Source organism: Candida albicans, chromosome 1, assembly GCF_000182965.3.
Source record: "Candida albicans SC5314 chromosome 1, complete sequence".
Lineage (NCBI taxonomy): Eukaryota > Fungi > Ascomycota > Pichiomycetes > Serinales > Debaryomycetaceae > Candida > Candida albicans.
Window position 1 is genome coordinate 1,305,090 of NC_032089.1, and position 20,761 is coordinate 1,325,850.

The 20,761-nt window shown below is 30.4% G+C and overlaps 4 protein-coding genes across 4 annotated transcripts, besides 1 other annotated feature; 3 read left to right on the top strand and 1 right to left on the bottom strand. All coding sequences in view use genetic code 12, as the record gives it.

The window, feature by feature from the left end:
- Window positions 1-263: 263 nt before the first annotated feature.
- Window positions 264-449: a long terminal repeat ((chi-1b) Long terminal repeat (LTR) associated with the transposon Tca10; about 192 bp long, 11 copies per genome).
- Window positions 450-1,160: 711 nt separating this feature from the next.
- CAALFM_C106250WA (uncharacterized protein) lies at window positions 1,161-3,386 on the top strand (the record flags this gene model as incomplete). The annotated part of the gene is made up of 1 exon (XM_705784.2): window positions 1,161-3,386. The coding sequence occupies one exon, from the start codon at window positions 1,161-1,163 to the stop codon at window positions 3,384-3,386; it is 2,226 nt and encodes a 741-aa protein (XP_710876.2).
- Window positions 3,387-4,413: 1,027 nt separating this feature from the next.
- On the top strand, window positions 4,414-5,343 carry PGA50 (Pga50p; the record flags this gene model as incomplete). The annotated part of the gene is made up of 1 exon (XM_705783.2): window positions 4,414-5,343. The coding sequence occupies one exon, from the start codon at window positions 4,414-4,416 to the stop codon at window positions 5,341-5,343; it is 930 nt and encodes a 309-aa protein (XP_710875.2).
- Window positions 5,344-5,726: 383 nt separating this feature from the next.
- Window positions 5,727-8,468, top strand: CAALFM_C106270WA (uncharacterized protein; the record flags this gene model as incomplete). Its single annotated transcript, XM_705782.1, has 1 exon — window positions 5,727-8,468. One exon carries the CDS (start codon window positions 5,727-5,729, stop codon window positions 8,466-8,468), a length of 2,742 nt encoding a protein of 913 aa, XP_710874.1.
- Window positions 8,469-9,348: 880 nt separating this feature from the next.
- On the bottom strand, window positions 9,349-11,880 carry UME6 (Zn(II)2Cys6 transcription factor UME6; the record flags this gene model as incomplete). Its single annotated transcript, XM_705781.2, has 1 exon — window positions 9,349-11,880. The coding sequence occupies one exon, from the start codon at window positions 11,878-11,880 to the stop codon at window positions 9,349-9,351; it is 2,532 nt and encodes an 843-aa protein (XP_710873.2).
- Window positions 11,881-20,761: the final 8,881 nt, after the last annotated feature.

The window sequence follows — 20,761 nt, forward strand, 5'->3', positions numbered from 1 at the left end:
TCTCTGCGATACTACGTACAATCTAACAACATTCCAATTGTAATAAAGAAACAGCAAATATAAGAGAACAACGTACAAACTAATCATTATAAAGTGGGAACAACCTTGAGCAACAGTTTGGGAGTTTAAAAAAAATTGAAATCATTTCTTGTTTTCAAATTCAAACTCCTATAAGTAATAAGTTTTTTAAACTTAATATAATACTGCTGGTATTCTAGAAATACCCTATATAAGTAGACATATTAATCCTGTTTGATTAATCTTGTAAGGTAACACGTACTATATCAATGTTATCCAGCGGGCACTACTCTTTCGTAATCGGACTATCGCCACGCCACTAAGACTCGGGTATAAATACCATCCTTGACGACGACTACTACTTCTATAGGTATTCTATATACTACACCAGAGCAAAAATACACGTTATTCAACATTGCATAGCTCTCACAATTTTAAGCCAAAAAATCAAAAAAAAAACAACCCTCCTTAAAAATTGTTTCAGGGGATCAAATTAATTCGACGCGTCTTGGTTATCACACGAAAATCCAAAAATTAATTTTCGTGTAATTGACCACTATAAAAATATTGAAATCTTTCCTTTGTTTTTTTTTTTTTCAGTTCCACCATTCAACGCTTTTCCTTTAAACAAGCATTGTTTATGGCTTTTTTCAGCAAATAGAATAATTGTTGATTATCTGACTGTTATTAATTGAATTACAAAATATCCTTTTTTTTTAATTTGAAATAGTAAGAAACCCTCCAAAATGGAAGTTGCAGAAGAATATTTTCCTTGCTTGGTTCTGAAGTTTTTCTTCACTGACGAAGTTTGGAAGCATTTGAAAATGTATCCAGACTACGAACGATTGATAGAGAACCCTAAATCAAATCGTGGATTTTTCAATACAGTCACCGATTCTGAATACGACAAAAAATGGGATATTAGAAATTACCTTTCATCTGGTTTCCCTGATTCTAGAATTGCCCATGATGAAGATATTCACGCTACTGTTCGAATCCAAAAATTCTTCCATCCACATACTTTACCAAATGATCTTGACGGAGATCTGTGGCATCTGGTCAAGGATAACAAAGAAGCTCTTGATAGTTTTCTTGATTATGTGCAACAGTTTTAGGATTACACCATAGAAGTTAAGAATAAAATGTACACATACTATCGGTGTAACTACTCGCATACAAATAGTGGTGTTTCAACTAAAAAAGCCGATTGCAAACATAAAATTACAATACAAACACTTAAATCGGGGAAGTATAAAATCATGTGGTATTTGAGGCACAACCACTTGATTGATCCAATAAGATTAGCAATGCTGCCAAAACAACCATTGCCTACCATTCTTCCTTGGCCAGGATTAGAAATACCAAAAACACCGATGATCGAACTTGCACTTGAAAATAACAAATATAAATTCGCTGACAGAGCATCCAACAAAAAAAGTGAGGCAAATTTTGATCCAGATGTGCTTAAGACTTTAAAAAATGTGTTATTCAATGTTAAGCGCAGGCATGAATTTGCTGTGTTCAAAAAACGTTCAACAAACTCTGAGAATAGTAAATTTTGTGATGTGGGAAATTCTACATTGGATCCTGAATCTATGTGGTATTTTGGTATTATTCATTTATCTGATATCGAACGCATTCAAAATACACAAATTGTTTTTCTAGGCTGCACCACTATTTTGAGTGAAGGGTTATATAACGACAATGTTAAGTTGTATAGTTTTTTCACCAAAAATGTTATAACCGGGGATGGGATATCAATAGGATATTTAATGACCAACACAGATTCTCATGAACCGATAGCATCTTTTTTGAGATGTTTTGTTGAAAGGGGAATACAAATCAAAAGGTTTGTTACTGATTATTCGCTTAAAATAGTGCAAGCTATCAATGAAGGGTATAATGTTGGGATGCCAAACCAAAGTCAGAATTTCAATGCTCTTATTACATTCTCCACCCCACAAATTTTCGAAGCGTTTGATTATCAAATTATATCACTTATAAAAAACACACTCACAAATGATAATTATATTCCAGATAATTACGAGGATTACATATTACAAAAAAATTTTGGTGGTTTTTTTTTCCATTCAAACCAATTATCAAAAGGAGTAACAAAGGAGCAAGTACTTTGTAATCAGGATATTGCTCGTAATTATTTGACTCGACTCAAACACAAGAAAACTATTGAAGAAGCTCGTGAACTTTTGGGAGAGATTGAAAACAAATTTAAACAATATCCGGAGTTTATAGAATGTACCAAGAAACATTTTTTGGAATCTGGTCTATATTGGTTAGATTGTTATCTCGGTAGACATAGAGCAATGTCTAATAATTATCTTGATGATTTCAACCGAGATTTGAGATTCAATCATTTCAAACAGGGAAGAAGATATAGTCCAGATAAGATCATAACGTTGATGGTTCTGTGGTTTTCAAGAATTTTTAATCGGTCATATCCCTCACTTAGGCCTGTACCACGGGAGAGACATATTGACGATGCAGAAAAAGATTCAAAACGTTTAGCCGGTTATATCCCAGCAAACCAAATACCTGAAATGGTTATTGTTTCTCCTAGTTGCATTAGTGTTAAATCATTCAATGGACCAAATTTTTACAATATTTATTGTGATGGACGTGGAGTTTATTACTGTCAATGTCCATTCAACAGTTTTTCAATGGATTATTGCAAACACATTTACTTGTATAAACGTTATCAAAAATTGAAAGAAGAGGGAGCTATTATTGTCCAACAACCAAGTATTGCAACTAATATTCATCTGAATGCTACTCCTTTGGTTGAAGGTAGAAGTGATCCAGCCAATTCAGTCCAAAATAGTATTCCAAGACCATTGACCGGTAATGTAGAATCTGGTGCATCGTTGCTGGCCGATGACGAAAATGATGTTGTTTTTGTAAAGGAAAGAACGATTCCTGAATCATCCAAGAGTGAAGAAAGTGAAATCATACAGGGGGTTTATAGTGAGAAGGTTGCTAGAAATATCCAGCAATGGGAAGAGAATAATAATAGTCTTGATGCGGAGGTCAAAAAATCCGAGGATAGGTTGAAAATTCAAAGGGAAAAGTATGAAAAACAGATCAAATATGCTTTGAAACAAATGGAATTAGCTAGAAAAGAAGAACGGGAGTATCAACTCCAATTTGCAGAAAATCATAAGATTCGAAAGAAACGTGATACGGCAAGAATAAAAACTAAAGAGCATAAGCAAACGTTGGAGAAAATACAAAAAATAGAGGAAATGATCCGAAGTAATAATTGCAACGAGATCGATAAAAAGGCAAAAATTCATGAAATCAAACAATTGTATAATTCAACCGCCCCAGATCCAGTTACAGCATCAAGTTGATATGTTAATTGTACCTCACATTAGAAATCAGTTTTTTTTTAAAATAAAAGTTGATTTATCAAATATATCACTAGTTTATATTTAGTAAGTAGAGTCCAAAATAAGAATTGTGTATTAAAAATGAAAGTTTTTGTCAAACTTTTTTTAATTTAAAAACAGGATTCGTTGTGATTGCTCTTTTTTAGAATTGTGTCTTCTTTGACCTTCTTCGTTCTTTAGTGGTAATTAAAAATTCGTAGAAAAATACACTGTTACTGGTGATGAATTTTTATTGTGAGTTTATACTAAGTATTCTTTTGTTAAATATCTAGTTTGAAAATATTCTTGAAGCATTATTGTTATGGCGGTAACAAATTCCCTATGCACTACATTGCCTCCAATAAGAAATTCAAATATGATGCATTTTGTTATGTAACATTAAGATAATTTGTGTTTGACTTCTATTTTGACAGCTATCCATAACAGTTATTACAGCTCTTGCATCTGCGAGTGTTTGTTCTGTTATTATTTGGTGGTGTGATTTGTTGAAGTATTTATATTCCAGAAATCCAATGTCAAAAATGATGACCTACCTTCTTCGGTCTTTTTGTGAAATGGATTTACAATGTGTACCTTACATACGTATTTAGTCAATTTCTTAAATTCATGTATCAAAATTTGATCGGTAAATTTCATAACACAAGTATTATCATGCATCTTCCATGGTGGAAAAGCAATTCCGATTCCGACAGAATTTCCTAAATTGGTACCTGAAACTTGTACTAGAATGACAAAAAATTTCAATTTTGTGAAACAAAGTAATACAGAAAACTGAAGAAAATTGAACCCTGGATAAAATGTTTATTTCACTTTGCCCATTAATTTTAATCATTCAACCAGGGGTTACTGTTTCATATTTCAAATTAGGAAATATTCAAGTATGTAGAACTAGTATATATAGGCATTGTTTTTCTTTATTGCTTGTTTGCTTACTCTTTTTTTTATTATTATTTTGTTTGTTCCTACCACTTCACAAATACCAATGACAATGAAGTTAAATTTACTATTATTATTATTTATCGTTGAACTAGTTGCTGCTGTTACAAATTACAATCTTGGTTCTGCACCAGTTAGCCGATATTTACTGAAAACCGGTACATATTCGCCTGTGGCCGCCTCCAGAGTTTGTAATGATAACTGCTATTCTTTCTATGAGGGGGAGTTATTCTGTGGAAAGTTTGATTCAAATGTATCAGAAACGGACTATTTAAACTGTCTTTGTCTTAACAAACAATACCGTTCAAATTTCGAAGGGTGCAACTGCAAGTCCGAGTCAGAAGTAAATTTCTTTGATTGGAAGTCTTCGTGTTCAGATATATCAAGTGTCAAAAACTACCTGTTGCCAACCACACAGCTTGGTACCTGCAACTCCCATTGCAGTGCTTATCAAACTATACCCGCTGAATGTCTAGTTTATGAATCAGGAAAGTACCAAGAGGATCAAGTTTGTATATGTCAAAATGCAGAGTTTTGGTATCATTACGAAAATTGTGACTGCCTAGACTTTGGTGATGTTGATCATGAATATGAAGATATCTGTTATTACGCAACAAATTCTTTTGTAACTAGTGATGATTATTATGACTCCTTTTTTGCAACCTACACCGAAGGTTCATTTGAAAGTATATTAGAAAAAGGTAGTTTTTTAGCTGAACAAAAAGGTTCTATCACTTCTGGATTGGCGTCAAAAACAGAGACATCAAAGGTTTCCACCACCACGTTTTCGTCAAATGGTACTAGCAGTGGAACCACCAACGGTGATACTAGAGCTGAGACCAAAAGCAGTAACTCAACACAAACATCATCATCTGATAAAAACAGTTCTCAAATCAACTCAATCTCATCAACAGGAGTTGCCAATTTTGTAGCTAGTTTTGGAATGGGTACGTTATTGTTGTTTGTTCTCAGTTTGTGTTGATTGTATTAATTACATAGAGTATAAAAAATTTGTAGCTACATTCTTCGTATGATGATCTGACTGTGTGACAGCTACTACTGCCACTGCTACCAAATGTGGTATATTACTACTACTACTACCACTATCTTGGTAAAGATTACACGCACAAATCAAAAAGACACGAAAAATTTAAATAATTGAGACAACAAAATCAAAACAAATAAAATTAATAACAATTTTGAATTTTTGAATTTTCTTTTTGTTTGTTTGTTAGACGCTACCTACTTTTTCATTTTCTTTGGGTTGTCAAATTCCAATTTATTTTTCCCTTCTTCTTTCTTCCAAATAGACGACAGAATCAAATCTACTTTACAAGAATATTTGTTAATTTCCCTAATCTTATAATGTTACTACTAGATATACTATCAATCGGTTGGCAAATTATTATTCAGACTGGTACAAATGGTTTGGGAGAAGATTACACCAACGGCGACAATGATGGGAAGAAACCTGATCCAATTCATTCAGTTGGTCCACAAAGGGTTTTCACAACACAATTAGTCTTAACTTTAATAGCTGGGATGTTTTCATTTTTATTGTTTTGTATGTTAAGATTCAAATGGCCCCATATATATGCTGTTAGAACATTGAGACAACCACGAAATAATCTGCATATTTTGCGACCTTTGCCTAATAATTTATTTGGATGGATCAAAGTAGTTTATAAAATAACTGATGAAGAAATTATAGCTTGTTCAGGGCTAGATACTTTTGTATATTTGAGGTTTTTCAAAATGGGGATCAAGATTTTTTTAATCTTATCAATACTGGCAATATTTGTCCTAAGTCCAATACGATATTATTTCACAGGTAATTATGATAAAGAGAATATAATGACAAAACCAAATCAACCACCAGATATCAATTATGATTTCCCCAGTTTCTATTGGGTGTATCCTATTTTCACCTATGTGTTTTCAATTGTTGTGTTTTATTACTTGTTTGAATTTACTACCACCATTTTGCGAACAAGACAAAAATATCTTGCTTCACAAAGTTCCATTACTGATAGGACAATTAAATTGGATGGAATTCCTAAAAGATTACTACAACGAGAAAAATTAAAGAAATTTATTGAAGATTTAGGTATTGGGAAAGTACTTGATGTCAAATTGATTTACAATTGGACCCCCTTGGAAGACTTGTTACACAAAAGACAAGAGTTGATGAATAATTTGGAATGTATATATACGTCAATGTACAAAATGGACATTGATATTTACAATCAACATGAAGTCCCGGCAGTCAATCCAATTTGGTCTGAACCATTAGACAAACCACAGTTGAATGAATTAGCTAATAAATACACCCAGGAATTAATTGAACTTGATGGCGAGATTAAACACATGCAAGGTAAATTTGACAGTGATTTGTCCACTATAGATGTTAAAGAGAATCGAGAATTTAAGCAAGTGCCTTCAGCATTTATCACCATGGATTCAGTGGCATCAGCTCAAATGGCAGCTCAAACCATTTTGGATCCTCGTGTATATAAATTAATTGCCAGTTTAGCCCCTGCTCCTAAAGATATCATATGGGAGAATTTGAAATTGACTTATTTTGAAAGGAAAATCAAATCATATTTTATAACCCTTGTGATTGTTTTGAGTTATGGGTTCATTATATTTTTGGTTATTCCATTGACATCTTTGCTTGATTTGAAAACTATCAGTAAGTTCTGGCCAGCATTAGGGGAATTCATAGGTCAATCCAAATGGTTAACTACATTTGTAACTGGTATCTTGCCACCATTATTGTTTACACTTTTGAATTTTCTGTTCCCATATTTCTATCAATATTTGTCTCAATTACAAGGTTACACATCTAACAGCGACGTTGAGTTATCTACATTACTGAAAAATTTCTTCTTTATATTTTTTAACTTGTTTTTGATTTATGTTGCTGCAGGGACTTTTTGGGATTATATGTCATATATTAGCGATACGACAAAGATTGCTGTGCAATTAGCTACGTCGTTAAGAAGAATGGCATTGTTCTATGTTGATTTAATTTTATTACAAGGGTTAACCATGTTCCCTGTTAAACTATTACAAGTGAGTGATTTTTTCTTATTGAATGTCTTGGGCAAATTGTTTTATTTTAAAAGATTGATATTGAAAACACCAAGAGATTATCGTTCTTACTATTTCACTCCACAAATATTTGACTTTGGTATCAATTTGCCACAACACATTCTTATATTTATGATTATTTTGATATATTCAGTGGTGTCCACGAAAATTGTCACTTGTGGATTGATTTATTTTATCTTGGGGTTATTTGTTTATAAATATCAATTGGTCTACAATTTTGTTCATCCACCTCATTCTACGGGTAAAGTCTGGCCAATGATTTTCCGAAGAGTGATTTTAGGGTTAATTATTTTCCAGTTGTTTATGTGTGGAACATTAGCTCTAGAGAGTGCCATATTGTTGTCGATTTTATGTACACCATTGATATTTATAACAATGATTATTCTATGGAATTTTGAAAAATATTATGTGCCATTGAATACATTTATTGCCTTACGAGCTATTTTGAATCCATATGATTTTGAAAAAGTTTTCGATCAAGATGATCAACTGTTTAGTAGCACTAGCAATGCCAACAGTAATGATGAATCCGATACATCAGCAATATTAGATGACTTGGATTTGGATTTAGATTTGGAGAACGATCCAATTGACGAATCTTCATGTTTGCTAGAAAATGGTGGTGATAATGGTAATGGTAACGATCATGGCTCTAATGGCGAGATTAATAATGGATCCATAACTAAATCTAGTAGACAGAATAATGGCGAGCCAACTATTTCAAGAAGAAAATCAACATTAGATGAAGAACGTGAAGAGTTTACTGATTATACATATCCAGGATTGATAGACCCACTAGATGGTCCATGGGTTGGATTTACTGGAAATTTTGTCAAGATGATTGAATACAAATCATTGCGTTTACAACAACAAGCATTGTTAGAAGAAGGTCGAAATGTGCGTAACGAAAATGAAGCTGCTATTGGCACTACTTTTATTAATGAACAAGAATTGGTTGTTAATAAAAAATTATCAGTTAGTGAATGGGAATGAGTTACAGTTTATCGGGTTTTTTCATTTTTAAAATATTATTTATGATTTAATACTAGTATACAAAATTAATTAATAGCAATTTATTAAATATATAATCAATATTAAAGAATCTAGTTAAAAAACACGCAAAATACTTTAAAGAAACAATTTAATAATGTGATGGCTATTATTACTTTTTCTTATCACAAGATAAATGGACAAAACAGTAAAAGACATAATTAAACTTCATGTGTTTTGAAATAGAATTCTCAATTGTTTGTTAGTTAGTTCTAAATCCCATCATTGTCGTAGTTGTTGAACTATGTTGGAAAGAAACAAACAATTATAGCTTAAACAGTCCAAAATTGATAAAAAGAAAGTTTAACTCTCTTTTAAGGTTTAGACTTTTCCGTATGATGAAACATTATTATTATCATTATCATATAAAACTCAACAGTTGCTAGACATTGATATGGATCATAGCCCTTTTAAAAATAATATCAAAGAGCTATGTAAATTAAAACCTTGACTTGTTGGAATCTTCTACGGGAAAAGTTGCAAGAGTTGGTGTAAAATCAAATGGACCAAAATATTACGAGAATATTAATGTGTGCAATATATTATATAAGAACAAAACAACATATGTCAGTTATTAATATATAAAAATCTATGATAAAAATTATGAACAATTAATTAATCAATTAATAATAATAGTAATAGTAATAGTAATAAAAACAGTATAAAAATCAATCTTCCATTTTTTTTTCATTTTTTCTTTCTAATAATTATAACAAAATCATTATCATCAAAAAAACACCACCACCAACGGCAACAACAACAACAACAATAACCACCGTCAACCGTCAACCTGTTAATTCTTAATTCTTAACTTAGCCTAATTTCAATCATTGGTTATATCATTACTTGATTTTTTCCGAGAAATTTTTGTTTTAGCTTGATTTCTTTTCCTAATCAATGAAACTTCAGTTAATTTCTTTTGTCTTAAAATTTTATCAGTAACATAAGCAGGTTTTTCAGAACTATAATCACATTGTAATCCAAATTTAGCACAACCTCCACAAATTGGTGTGACTTCATCACATTTCAAATGTTTAATTCGACAAATCCAACATCCTTTTTTAGATCTAGGTAATAATCTTCTTCTTGTATGTTTTTTCTTCACCATTGGATTAGAAGTAGAAGTAGAATCAGTATTGGTGTTAGTGCCATTACCACTGGTATTTTCATCACTACAACTTCCAGATCCTGTACCACTACCACCACCATTGTTCAAATCAACGTTTAATTTCATTTTCTTGCCTTTAGTAGTAGTAGAAGGAGTAGAATTTGAACCTGTACCAACATCAGAAGAGACACCACCATTTTCATCATCATGATCATGACCATGACCATTATCATTATCATTATCATTATCATCTTTATAATTCTTGACTTGTGGTTCTTCATTGACAACTTGTTCAGTTTTAATTGAGGATTTATTCATTTTAGTTTTCGATTTTCTGCCTCTTAGTTTTTTGACCACTTTCTTATTAGACAAAGTTGAAGAAGATGATGCAGTAGATAAAATAGGTGATGGAGTTGATGGTTTTGTAGAATCAGGATTATGACGGAATATATTCATCACTGGTAATCCATGATGTGATCCATGAGATGAAGTAGATGATGCATTAGAAAGTGATCTATAACCAGTAATATTTCCACTACTTCCAAGTCCAACTCCTCCGACTGGTGCCAAAGATCTCATGGTGTCATTACTTACACCTCCAATTGGTGGTGGTGGTTGAGAAAAATCAGATAATACATCTTCATCATCCATATCATCAATGTCAATACTGAAATTTTTACAATTAATATCATGAGAATCATCAATATCATTCTCCTTTTTCACATTTATAAAACTTGTTTTTTTCCGTAATAATGGAGATAAAGTTTTCGGTGGGGTAACAATATCATTATTATTATTATTAGCATCATCCAATTCAGTTGGTGTTGATAATGAATGAACTAAATTTGCCCTTAAATTTTTCTTTGAAGAAGTATTCAATCTTGATAATGATGATTTCTTCGTGATTTTATTGTGACGTACGTGTGATGATGATGATGATGATGGTTGATATATATGATGTGGAGTAGACTTGGATAATGGTAAAGTGGAATTAAGCATATTTGGAGATTTTTCTTTCAGTGGTTCATCAATACCAGATAAAATAGTGTTATTACTAAATATTGGTGATTGCTCCAAAATTGTATTTTCAAATTGTGGTTGACTAGTAGTAAAATTAGCACTATCAGTAATTAATGGTGAATTAGCTTCAGTTTTCAATGCATTATTTGTCAATTGTTGAGGTGGTACAACATCAAGATATTGATTCTGAGATTGTTGTGATGGTAAAGATGTTGGTGGTGGTGGAAGAGAAGGTGGTGGTGGTAATACACCACTTTGTTGAGATGAAGAATGCAAATTAGTTTGGGCAAAATTTGATGTGATATTAGTATGACTATAATCACCGGCACCGGCACCGGCACCTGTTGCAGCAGCACTAACACTGACACCACCAATAGAATCAAACGATGCATTACTGAATTCCAAATCATTATTCATGACCAAATCAGCAGAATGATTATGTAAATTGTATAAAAATGTACTTGGTTGTGGATCATTAGACATAGAACCATTAGTGACTTTATAATATTCAGATTGATTTAATGCTGATTGAGGTAAGATTGATGATGGGTTTGCTGCATCTAAATTAGGTAATGATGTAGTTGAATGAGCAGCATTAGTGTTGTTGAAAATCAAATAAGGATGTTGAGTTGATGGCATATCATTAATATATTCATTATAAAATGGATGTTGTTGATTTAATAATGGTGTTGGTTGGGATTGTGCTTGTTGTTGAGGTGGTAATGAGTCTTGTTGTTGCTTTACCAATCCTAGTCCCAACTCCAGATCCAGTAGCAGTGCTGGGGGTGGCTGTGGTTGCAAATCACTATGATTTGTAAGTGGAGCCAGATGTAAATATGGAGACACATATGGTTGGTTTGTATGGATATTTGGTGGACGAGTAGGATTGAATGATGAATTAGGGTTATTATCAAATTGAAATAATTGATCTATTGGTGTTTGGAAATATGGATTTGCATAAGGTTGAGCTTGCTGCAGTTGCAGTTGTTGTTGTTGTTGTTGTTGCTGTAGAGCCAATTGTTGGTCTTGTTGTTGCTGCTGTTGTTGTAGTTGTAAAAATTGAAGTTGCAGAAATTGTTGCTGCAATTGTAGATTCTGTAGATAGCTTGTTGATCGTACTGGTGAAGACGAACTAATCACTGACGAGTTCAACTTTATTGTATCTTCTCCATAAGGCGAATTTGGTGCTGAAGAAGTTGAATCGGGTGTAACCATATGGGTAATCATTTATACAGTGGATTAAAAAATAAAACTAATTGGAAGTAAATTGAGGATATTGATGTTTGGAGTGAAGATATAGAATATGAATTCCTGAATATAGGTTATTGATATCCCTCGTTTTTATATTAAACAGTAATAAGTGAGTTGTTGTTTAAACGAATGACAAAGTTAAGTCAAAAATTGGACCAAATTTATAGACAATAAATGAAATTAAAAGTGAATAAATGAATGAAAACACTGAATTAATAAAATAACTAAAAAGAACGACTGTATGGTAATCACTTTTTTAATTTATTTATATGTCTTGATTTTGTTTCTTTAATAAACTACCCAAAAATATAACTTAGCAAATAATTAGTTTGAATTTAAATAAAACCTATCACCAATTATGTAAAGCAAAGCAATAATGAGCCAATTATATATCTAACCTTGATTATAATAACAGGGTTTTTGTTTTTTTTTTTTATCTTTGATCTTTTTCCAAGAATTTGATAATTTTCTTGAATTAAAGTACAACAAAGTAATATCAAACAACCAAGAAAATTAAATGAAGATATCTATATAGATATTACGAAGAATTCTTTTTTCCCTTTATTTTTCAAAATGAAGATTTATTGAATTATTAATATCAATAATAAACAACTCCCGGGAAATTCTATACTTTTCAAAAAAATAGATAATATTTTTTTCAAACAAATAGAACCTTCTTATTAAAAAATAGAAAAAACCAAATAATAATAATAATAATAGACTTAACCCAACCAAATTATTCAAGATAAGCAAATAATAATGAAAAATGGTAGGTACTTTTGAATGAATATTATTATATCTCAATAAATCTATTCCCTTTCTTTTTTGAATTTAAATCGGAGAAGTTTATGAGTTTTCTGGAAAGTTGATAAATTATTTATATATCTTTCCTCTGTTGGTTTCTAATTGATTAAAACTCTCTTAAAAATTAAAAAAAAAAAAAAATAAGTTATTATTATCAATGAAAACTTTATAATTTTTCAATGGAAAAAGGGATGAATAATAACTTAAATAATCTTTCCTATAGTTGTAGTAGTAGTACTAGTTGTAGTTGTAGTTGTAGTTGTTATTATTGTTCTCGATTTCACTCTCTCTGTATTTTATAGACACAAAATAAAGAAATGAACTTTTAATAATAATAATAAATTCACAATCAAGCAAAAAAAAACAAAAGACAAAGCTGGTATCTATAACAATTATTGTTGTTAATTTCGGGTGTTTGGTGCTTGTTTATGCGTTAGATATTGATATTAATCTAGTGTAATGGGTTTAGTTGCAACCACTAAATTTGATTTCAATTGATTATTAAGTAGTTTTTGTAATGTGGTAGTGTATAATGAGACAAATGAACACAAAAATAAGATTTTTTTTCGTTTTTCCTAAACAAAGGGTCCCCAACCTACAGTTAAGAAAAACTTGGATATCCGTTAACGGTAAGAAAAAAGTGGGGCAACGATACTAACGACGAGGGGTAAATTTGAGGGACACCAAATGCAAAAAAAAAAAAAAAAAAGATTTCTCAACCCGTTTATTTCACTGAATTTGTATTTAGTTTTCTCTGGTTTTGCTTTTATCTCAATATAGTATTGTCTAACTTCTCTATCTCCTAGTTTGATGAACTGATTACTGGAGATAATGAATAGTGGGGTGGAGGATTAAAATATTATCAGCCAAGTTTAAACTTTTAGACAATGATATAAATCCACACAAACAAGCAAAAAAACGGAAAAAAAAAAATAAAAATGAAAAATAACAATTGGTTATCCGAAATAAACGTCTGTTAAGTTGTTGTGGTAGGTCTTTGTTTTGTTGTTTTGTTTCTATTTTTTTTTTGAGTTCTAATGAAACAATTAGGCTAAACTTGATGTTAATGGTTAAATTGTTATTTATGAACAAGCCTTGTATTAACAGAAGGGGGTAATGATTCAAACAATAACAAATATAACTTTTTTGACCAATAATAAAAGCCCAACTACCGGATGTATAATAACTCTAACTCTGTTCAGTAGTAAATTTGAAGTTTTGCTTTTTCTAAAAATATCAATTAGAAAGCTTGGACCAAATAAAAAAAAAAAAGGAAAATTAAAAAACCCGAGTATATGACACAAAATTGCAACAAAAAAAATTAAACACACTCACACAGTATCTTTAAACCAACAGACAGAACCGTAAATATAATACTATATCTTGTTCTTGTTCTTAGTAATAAAGTATTGTGATGAATAACAAAAAAATTCTCTTAGTATCTCTTTACCCTTTTTGTTTTTGTTATAAAACCGAGATTTTCTGATTGATTTATGCAATTAAAGGAAATAATTCAAACAATAACCAGAACCACTAATAACTAAAACAAACACTAACACTAACACAAATCAATAAATGGATTTTAACTTGCGCAAAAATAAAAAATTATATTGATATTGGGAATTAGTGATTTATTAGTTCTAGCAAAATAATAGAAACTTCAGAAAATTCTTTGTTGTTTGTTTTGTAATAAACGAGAATGGATTGTTCTTGTTTAAAAGTTTGTAATTTGATTTATTTGTTGTTTTGGTGAAATGATATTAAAACCCTAAAATTATGAGTGATTAATAATTTGTAGGCAATATATATATGGTATATGTGTATATCAAATTGTACCCACTTATTAATTGTCTTCTGATTTTTATTTTCTTGATTATAAGGAATTATTGGAAGATTGATTGTATTGATTGATTTTTTTAAAAAAAAACAATTGATTTGATTTATAACAATCCAAGAAATAATTATATTAAAATCAATCTTTATTAATTTCAGCAAATTTTCAAATCAAGTTAAAACAGTGAAATTGATTCTCTTTTAAATTATTTGATTCAATTGTGTAATACTAATGTGAGATCAAAATTAAAATCAAAATCAAATGATTATCTTTAACACTGCCAGGTTTTCTAAAATGTTTTTCTCTTTATTAATCAATGAATATGATAAAATAAATCCTTACTTTTCTAGTTCCTAAATGTCACCTCAAATACCCAAAAAAAAAAAAATGTAAATGTAAATTGATGTTCCAATTGAAATCAAACAAGAATAGAAATAAAAAAAAAAGTTAAATGGCCTTTGTCTTGTCTTTCTTCTTTCGTGAGGAGGGGTAAAAACAACAAACCAATATATAACTAATCACTAATTTGACTTTTTGGCAAAAAAAAAAACCAAAAAGTGAAAAATTCAAAAAAGTGAAAACTTGGAGTTGAAAAAACTGGAAATTATTCAAACAAATCTTATTACACACTTGTTTTTAATTCAATTGTATGTAATAATCTGATTGTTTATTTCAAATAAAAAAAAACAAAACCTTGTGAAATTCTTTCTTTAAACTTTTTTATAAATAAAGGTTTAGTTTAATTTAAAAAATCCAGGCGAAGTACTAAAAATATAATAAGGGGAGATTTTGGTAATGATAAATATTTAGTACTTGATCTAGTTGTGGATGTGGATGTGGTTGTAGTTGTAGTTGTAGTTGTAGTTGTAAATTGATGATTTGATTTAAAACAAGGAAAAATAACTTATCAATATAAACTTATTGTTGTTATATATAAATTAGTTTTTTTATCCCCTTTAGATTGGTTAAATTTGGAGTATTGTATTGTGTTGTATTGTTTTATATTTAGGTAACTAGTTGTTGCAGCTACGACTTTTTTTTTTGCAGTTAAACTAACTAAATAATTTTTTTTTCTTTTTGGGAAAGGGGAAATTTGTGTTGGTAGCTTTTAGTTGTTGTTTTTCTTGGTTTGATGGATAAACAAAAAAACAAAAAAATCTACCAAAGTGGTTTTGTATCTTCTTTAGTTAATGTGTTGATGTTGTTGTTGATGTTGATGTTGATGATAATAATAATAAATAGGAAAATCTCTCTTTTATTATTTATTATCCAACAGAATGTGTGTTTTTTTTTTGAATTTGTTTTCTTCTTCTTTAAGTTAACGTTTAAGCAAAAATAAAGAATGAAGTTGGAGTGGGGAATGTAGTATAAATTATAGCTTGTGAAATTGAATATTGTTCCCAGAAAGTATATTCCTATGGGGGTTAAAAATATGACAAAGAATTGAAAAATATGAAAAATATGAAATAAAAAAATGAATGAACGAATGACTGAATGAATGGAATATAAATGTAAACTTCTTCTCCTTAACAACAAGTAACCTCAATTAATCTTGACCACAGAAGTATATACAGAAAAAAGGGGGACAGATTAAAGTAAAACTCAAAATAAAATAAAAAAAAAGAGTATTCTTAAATCTAAAATGAAAAATTGGAAAGAGTATATTATATATATATATATACTTTGAAAATATTCATTTCAAGAATGGGTTTGAATTCTCAATTTTATTTTTCTAATTTTGGTTCTTATTATTATTATCTCTACCAGAACAATGTATCTTTTTACTCTAGAAATACAAAATATCAAAAATCTAACACAAGAATGAAAAAAAAAGAGAAATTAAGCAGCAACAGCAGGAGGTAAAGCAGGAAGAGGAGGAGCAGCAGCAGCAGCAGAGGTGCTTAAAAAAGAAAAGAGCATCATTATCAACAGAGCATTGAAAAAGAAAAGCAAAAAAAAAGTCCAGAAGTAGAACCATAACCGCCCCAACCCAAGACAAGCTGCATTAACCACAAACAAAAAGAACCCATTAAACATATTAACAATCAAAGACAAAAAAAAAAAAAATACAACAACTCAAAGAAAGAAGGAAAGTAAGAGAGTACAAAGCGTATTCAAAAGAAAAATGTATTATTATGCATAATACTAAACCCTCCAAAATTAAATTGAAAAATAGATTCCCTCTCTCTCTCTCTCAGTTTTGGGTCTTAAAATGTTTTTCGGGGGGAGAGGGGGGGTGTAATAAAAATTGATTCTCTGTTTTTTTTTATATCCGACATGCAGCAAGTAATTTGCAACACAAAGACATATCTTTTATTTTTTTTTAAACAAAGAGAATTTTAATATTAATTGAACCACAACAACAACAACTACTCACAAATATGAAAAATTTACTTGATGATGATGACAACTATTTTTTATTTTAGGTCGTTCAACATGTTGTGTAAATGTCATCCACCTTAACATACCATATCGTACATTTTTCAACAATTAAAGAAAAAGTCTGAAAAGTGTACAACTGGACCAGCATCATTCGAGATTACAATAAACACCTAGCGTGAGTAGTAGAAGAAGAAGAATGCTAAACTAATAAAACAATTTGCGAACAATATAAACTAATGAGATAGTATACCCCGGAACTCCAAGAAGAAAGAGTAAATGGTTATGTTAATTAAAGAAATATTTGCTCTTACCGTTTGTTGTGGAATGGTTTAATTTTCAAGCCAAGTCTAAGATAAGAGTCATTCATTCACTCGCTCATTCATTCATTTCTTAGTTTATTGTTGTATTATTAGTGTTTTAGTTTGAGGCCGATATGTGCATTTCAACATTATCACCTAGACCCTATTCAATTGTACTACTTGCGTTAACTGCATTCCCAAAAAATTTCATAGCTCTTTTTTTCGGTGATAAATATTCAATAGGAAGAAAAATGTACTTGAAATGTTTGTGTCTGTGTAAATGTGAACTTCTTAGGTGGTGGGTATTGGGTATTGGGTATTTGGAATGTTAAATATATCTTCACAAAAGAAAAGTAAAGAGAAAAAAAAAAAAAATTTATTCACTTACAAGAAGAAATGAAGGTGTATAGAGACATTTTTATTGATGAGATACTGCAAAGTTACGCCCAAAAACAACTCGAGATATGTTTTGGTAACCCAGAAGATTAAGTTATATCGAACAAAATAAACACTTCTAATTACTCTTTCTTTTTTTTAAAAAATGAAAAAAATAACATACACGAATACATTAGTTAAAGAAATAGGGGGAGGGGCAGAATGACTATTGACTAATAATATTATTAGTGCCATTTAGTTCCAAAATATACGTAGTAGTTTAGGTCTAGTGGGTCTCTAACTCTTTTGAATATTTTTCCACATTTATCCACATTTTTCTTTATACGTTTCACGTTTTTTATTTTTAATGTCGGTTTTTTTTTTTATTCTTATTTTTCGTTCCTTGAATTTTGTGACACTAAAAAATAAACACACACACACTTAGTCAGTTACTTGACAAAAATTAAAAATTGAATGTGTAATTTTATAACAATTGTCCTATTTTCGGTCTTTAAATTTTTTGGTTTTCTTTCTTTCAATAGGTTTTCCTAGTTCTTTTAGATATCTCTTCCTCCTCTTCTCCTCCCTCTTAGTTTTTTTCAAAACAACAAAAGAGAATAACAACAGTGAGTATTGTTTTACTGTTCATTAGATGATGATGCCATCTCTTGTAGCAATGTGATTGTAACAAGGGGGGAAAGAGAAGGGGGATGTTTCAGGTCTTTGTTTAAATCGGACATATACGTTCATAAACATCTATCCATCGTTCTACCATGTCTCCCCCTCATACATACATTTGTACCTTATTCTTTTGTTGTTGTTGATGGTTATGCACCCATCGCACATTCAGACTCCATAATAATAAATGAATTAATCATCTCATTCCAATATGCACCAATATCAAATACACTAAAACTAAAAACCTACTGAATATAGTAAACAATAGGTATTATATTCATTTTGCCTTTAAACAATAGAGGAATCAAAAAAAAAAAATAAAAGAAAAATATACAAATCAATGAAACACTTTTAGGTAGATATATTTTTAGTTGCCTATTGTGATGTGTATGTGTATGCATGCGTGATATTCCTCTCCACCTCCATCACTCTTAAGAGAGCTGTTGGGATTTTATTGTCTTATTTTAAAAACGACAAACTGAATAACAAGTACAAAAGATAAAGTGAAATATCAGACAATACCAACTAATTTTAGTTCTAGCAAGATTTTTTTGCACCCCTAACCTAGCCAAAAAATTAACTACTTGCTTTGGTGCTTGCCATTTGCCTCTTTAATCTTGTTACTTTTACATTTATAAATTTTTAGCATTTTTTAGACATTATTTTTGGAGTATAATTTTACAATCAAATTACGAACATTGCAATTTGTTTTAGAATGTCATTAAAAGTTTATTCTAGACCACTTGGAAAATATAGCCCAGAATTATCTCTAGTTAATGACAACGACCAAAAGTTTTTTATTGATAGGGAAATTATTAGAGAGAAATAGAAATATGAATGTAAGATCCAGCAAATGTAAACCCTTCTTTCAAGGAAACCCGAATTATCGGTTTTACTTTACAACGCATCCCACACCCATATTGTTGCTGTTGTCGTTGCGATGAGTTGTCGGTCCACTGTAAAAACAAGACACTGATAAAGAAGGATAAAAATCGAATTGCATAGAATTGTGTGATTTTTTGCTTATTGATGAACATAGAAAAAAAGAAAGCCCCCAATCTCCAATTCCCAACTAGTCACTGTTTTATCCTAGATTGGATAGRATAAATCTCTTTCAAGTAAAACTACCAAAGTAAGAAGTTCTGTAAGTGTGATGGAGTGATGGCAATATATGAAAGCCTCTTCTATAATTTCTGAATGGAGTGGAGTGTGCTGACATAGTTAAGAGCAACTACAATAATAACAGTTTTTCAAGCTGCAAATTGAATAAAAAATTAATTCAGGAATTACCGAAATCTGTAAGTTAATAAATAAATTATATGCGCACACACATACATACACATGTACATATGTACGTTCACTATTAATAATAGGCAACGTTGTACTTGAATTATTGTGCATTCTGTTCTTTCAAGAATTTTGATGAACATCAGTTATTTCCTAATCAAGTGAAATTTATCCTACGCATAACCATATCACCAAGAAGTTTAATGAGGTTTCTTTAGATAATACAGAATTGCCCATTTTATTAATGCGTTCTCAAAGCCTAGCCTGGTCTAGCCTAGTTTTCATTCCCTTTTCTTGGAATGCGAGAAATTCCGAATATTCTCAATCTTCTAGTCCACTTCCAGATAGAATACTCTTTATATTTTATACTGGAAAATTGTGAGGATTGACGTCACCATCATCTCTACTCTATCAACTATAGTTAACAATAATGATGGTTATAATGACCTCCAACTAAACTTTAAAGAAAGCAGGACAGAAAAACGTTTAAGCAAGCATGAATAGGAGAGTGAATAATCTTCAAGGGATCGTAACCATCAATTTTAGCCTATTTTTTTTTTTTTTGACTTCAACAGTCTGCAAATGTTTTTGGTTTGTGGTTACGTGAACACATGCATGCATACATACATAAATATGCAAAAATGCTTACTTTCTGTTCTACATTTTGAATTGTAATATTCCAGTTTACTTTTACTTATTCCAAAGAAATAGATTGTAATTGGAATGAGATTTCTAGTTACTACCAACAACACTAACATTAGTACTTAGCTCTTAAAACTGGCTAGCATTAAAGATTACACAATAATATAAATATTTCTATCTACGTAAAAGAGGTGATTGGGTCACTTGTCTGTGAATACAGCTACTTGAAATTGTAGTATTCATTGTTAATAATCATTGTCATTCCAAGTATTCACATATAAACTTGACTCTGTTTGAAGGGAGGGGGGTGAAAAGTTGAAAATTCTAAAAAATTAATTACATTCATATTTGTTAACACTACTATTATAGGCATTTCAAGAACAGTAAAAAAGTACTAAATTGAGAACAATAAGCAATAAAAAAGACAAAGTATTGTTAATTATCAATTTCCCAAATATAAAAGCCAACAACAACAACAACAAGCATTATAAACCGATATACATTTTGAAAATCAACAATTGCATGATTTGGCACAATCAAGAAATTTTATGACTAC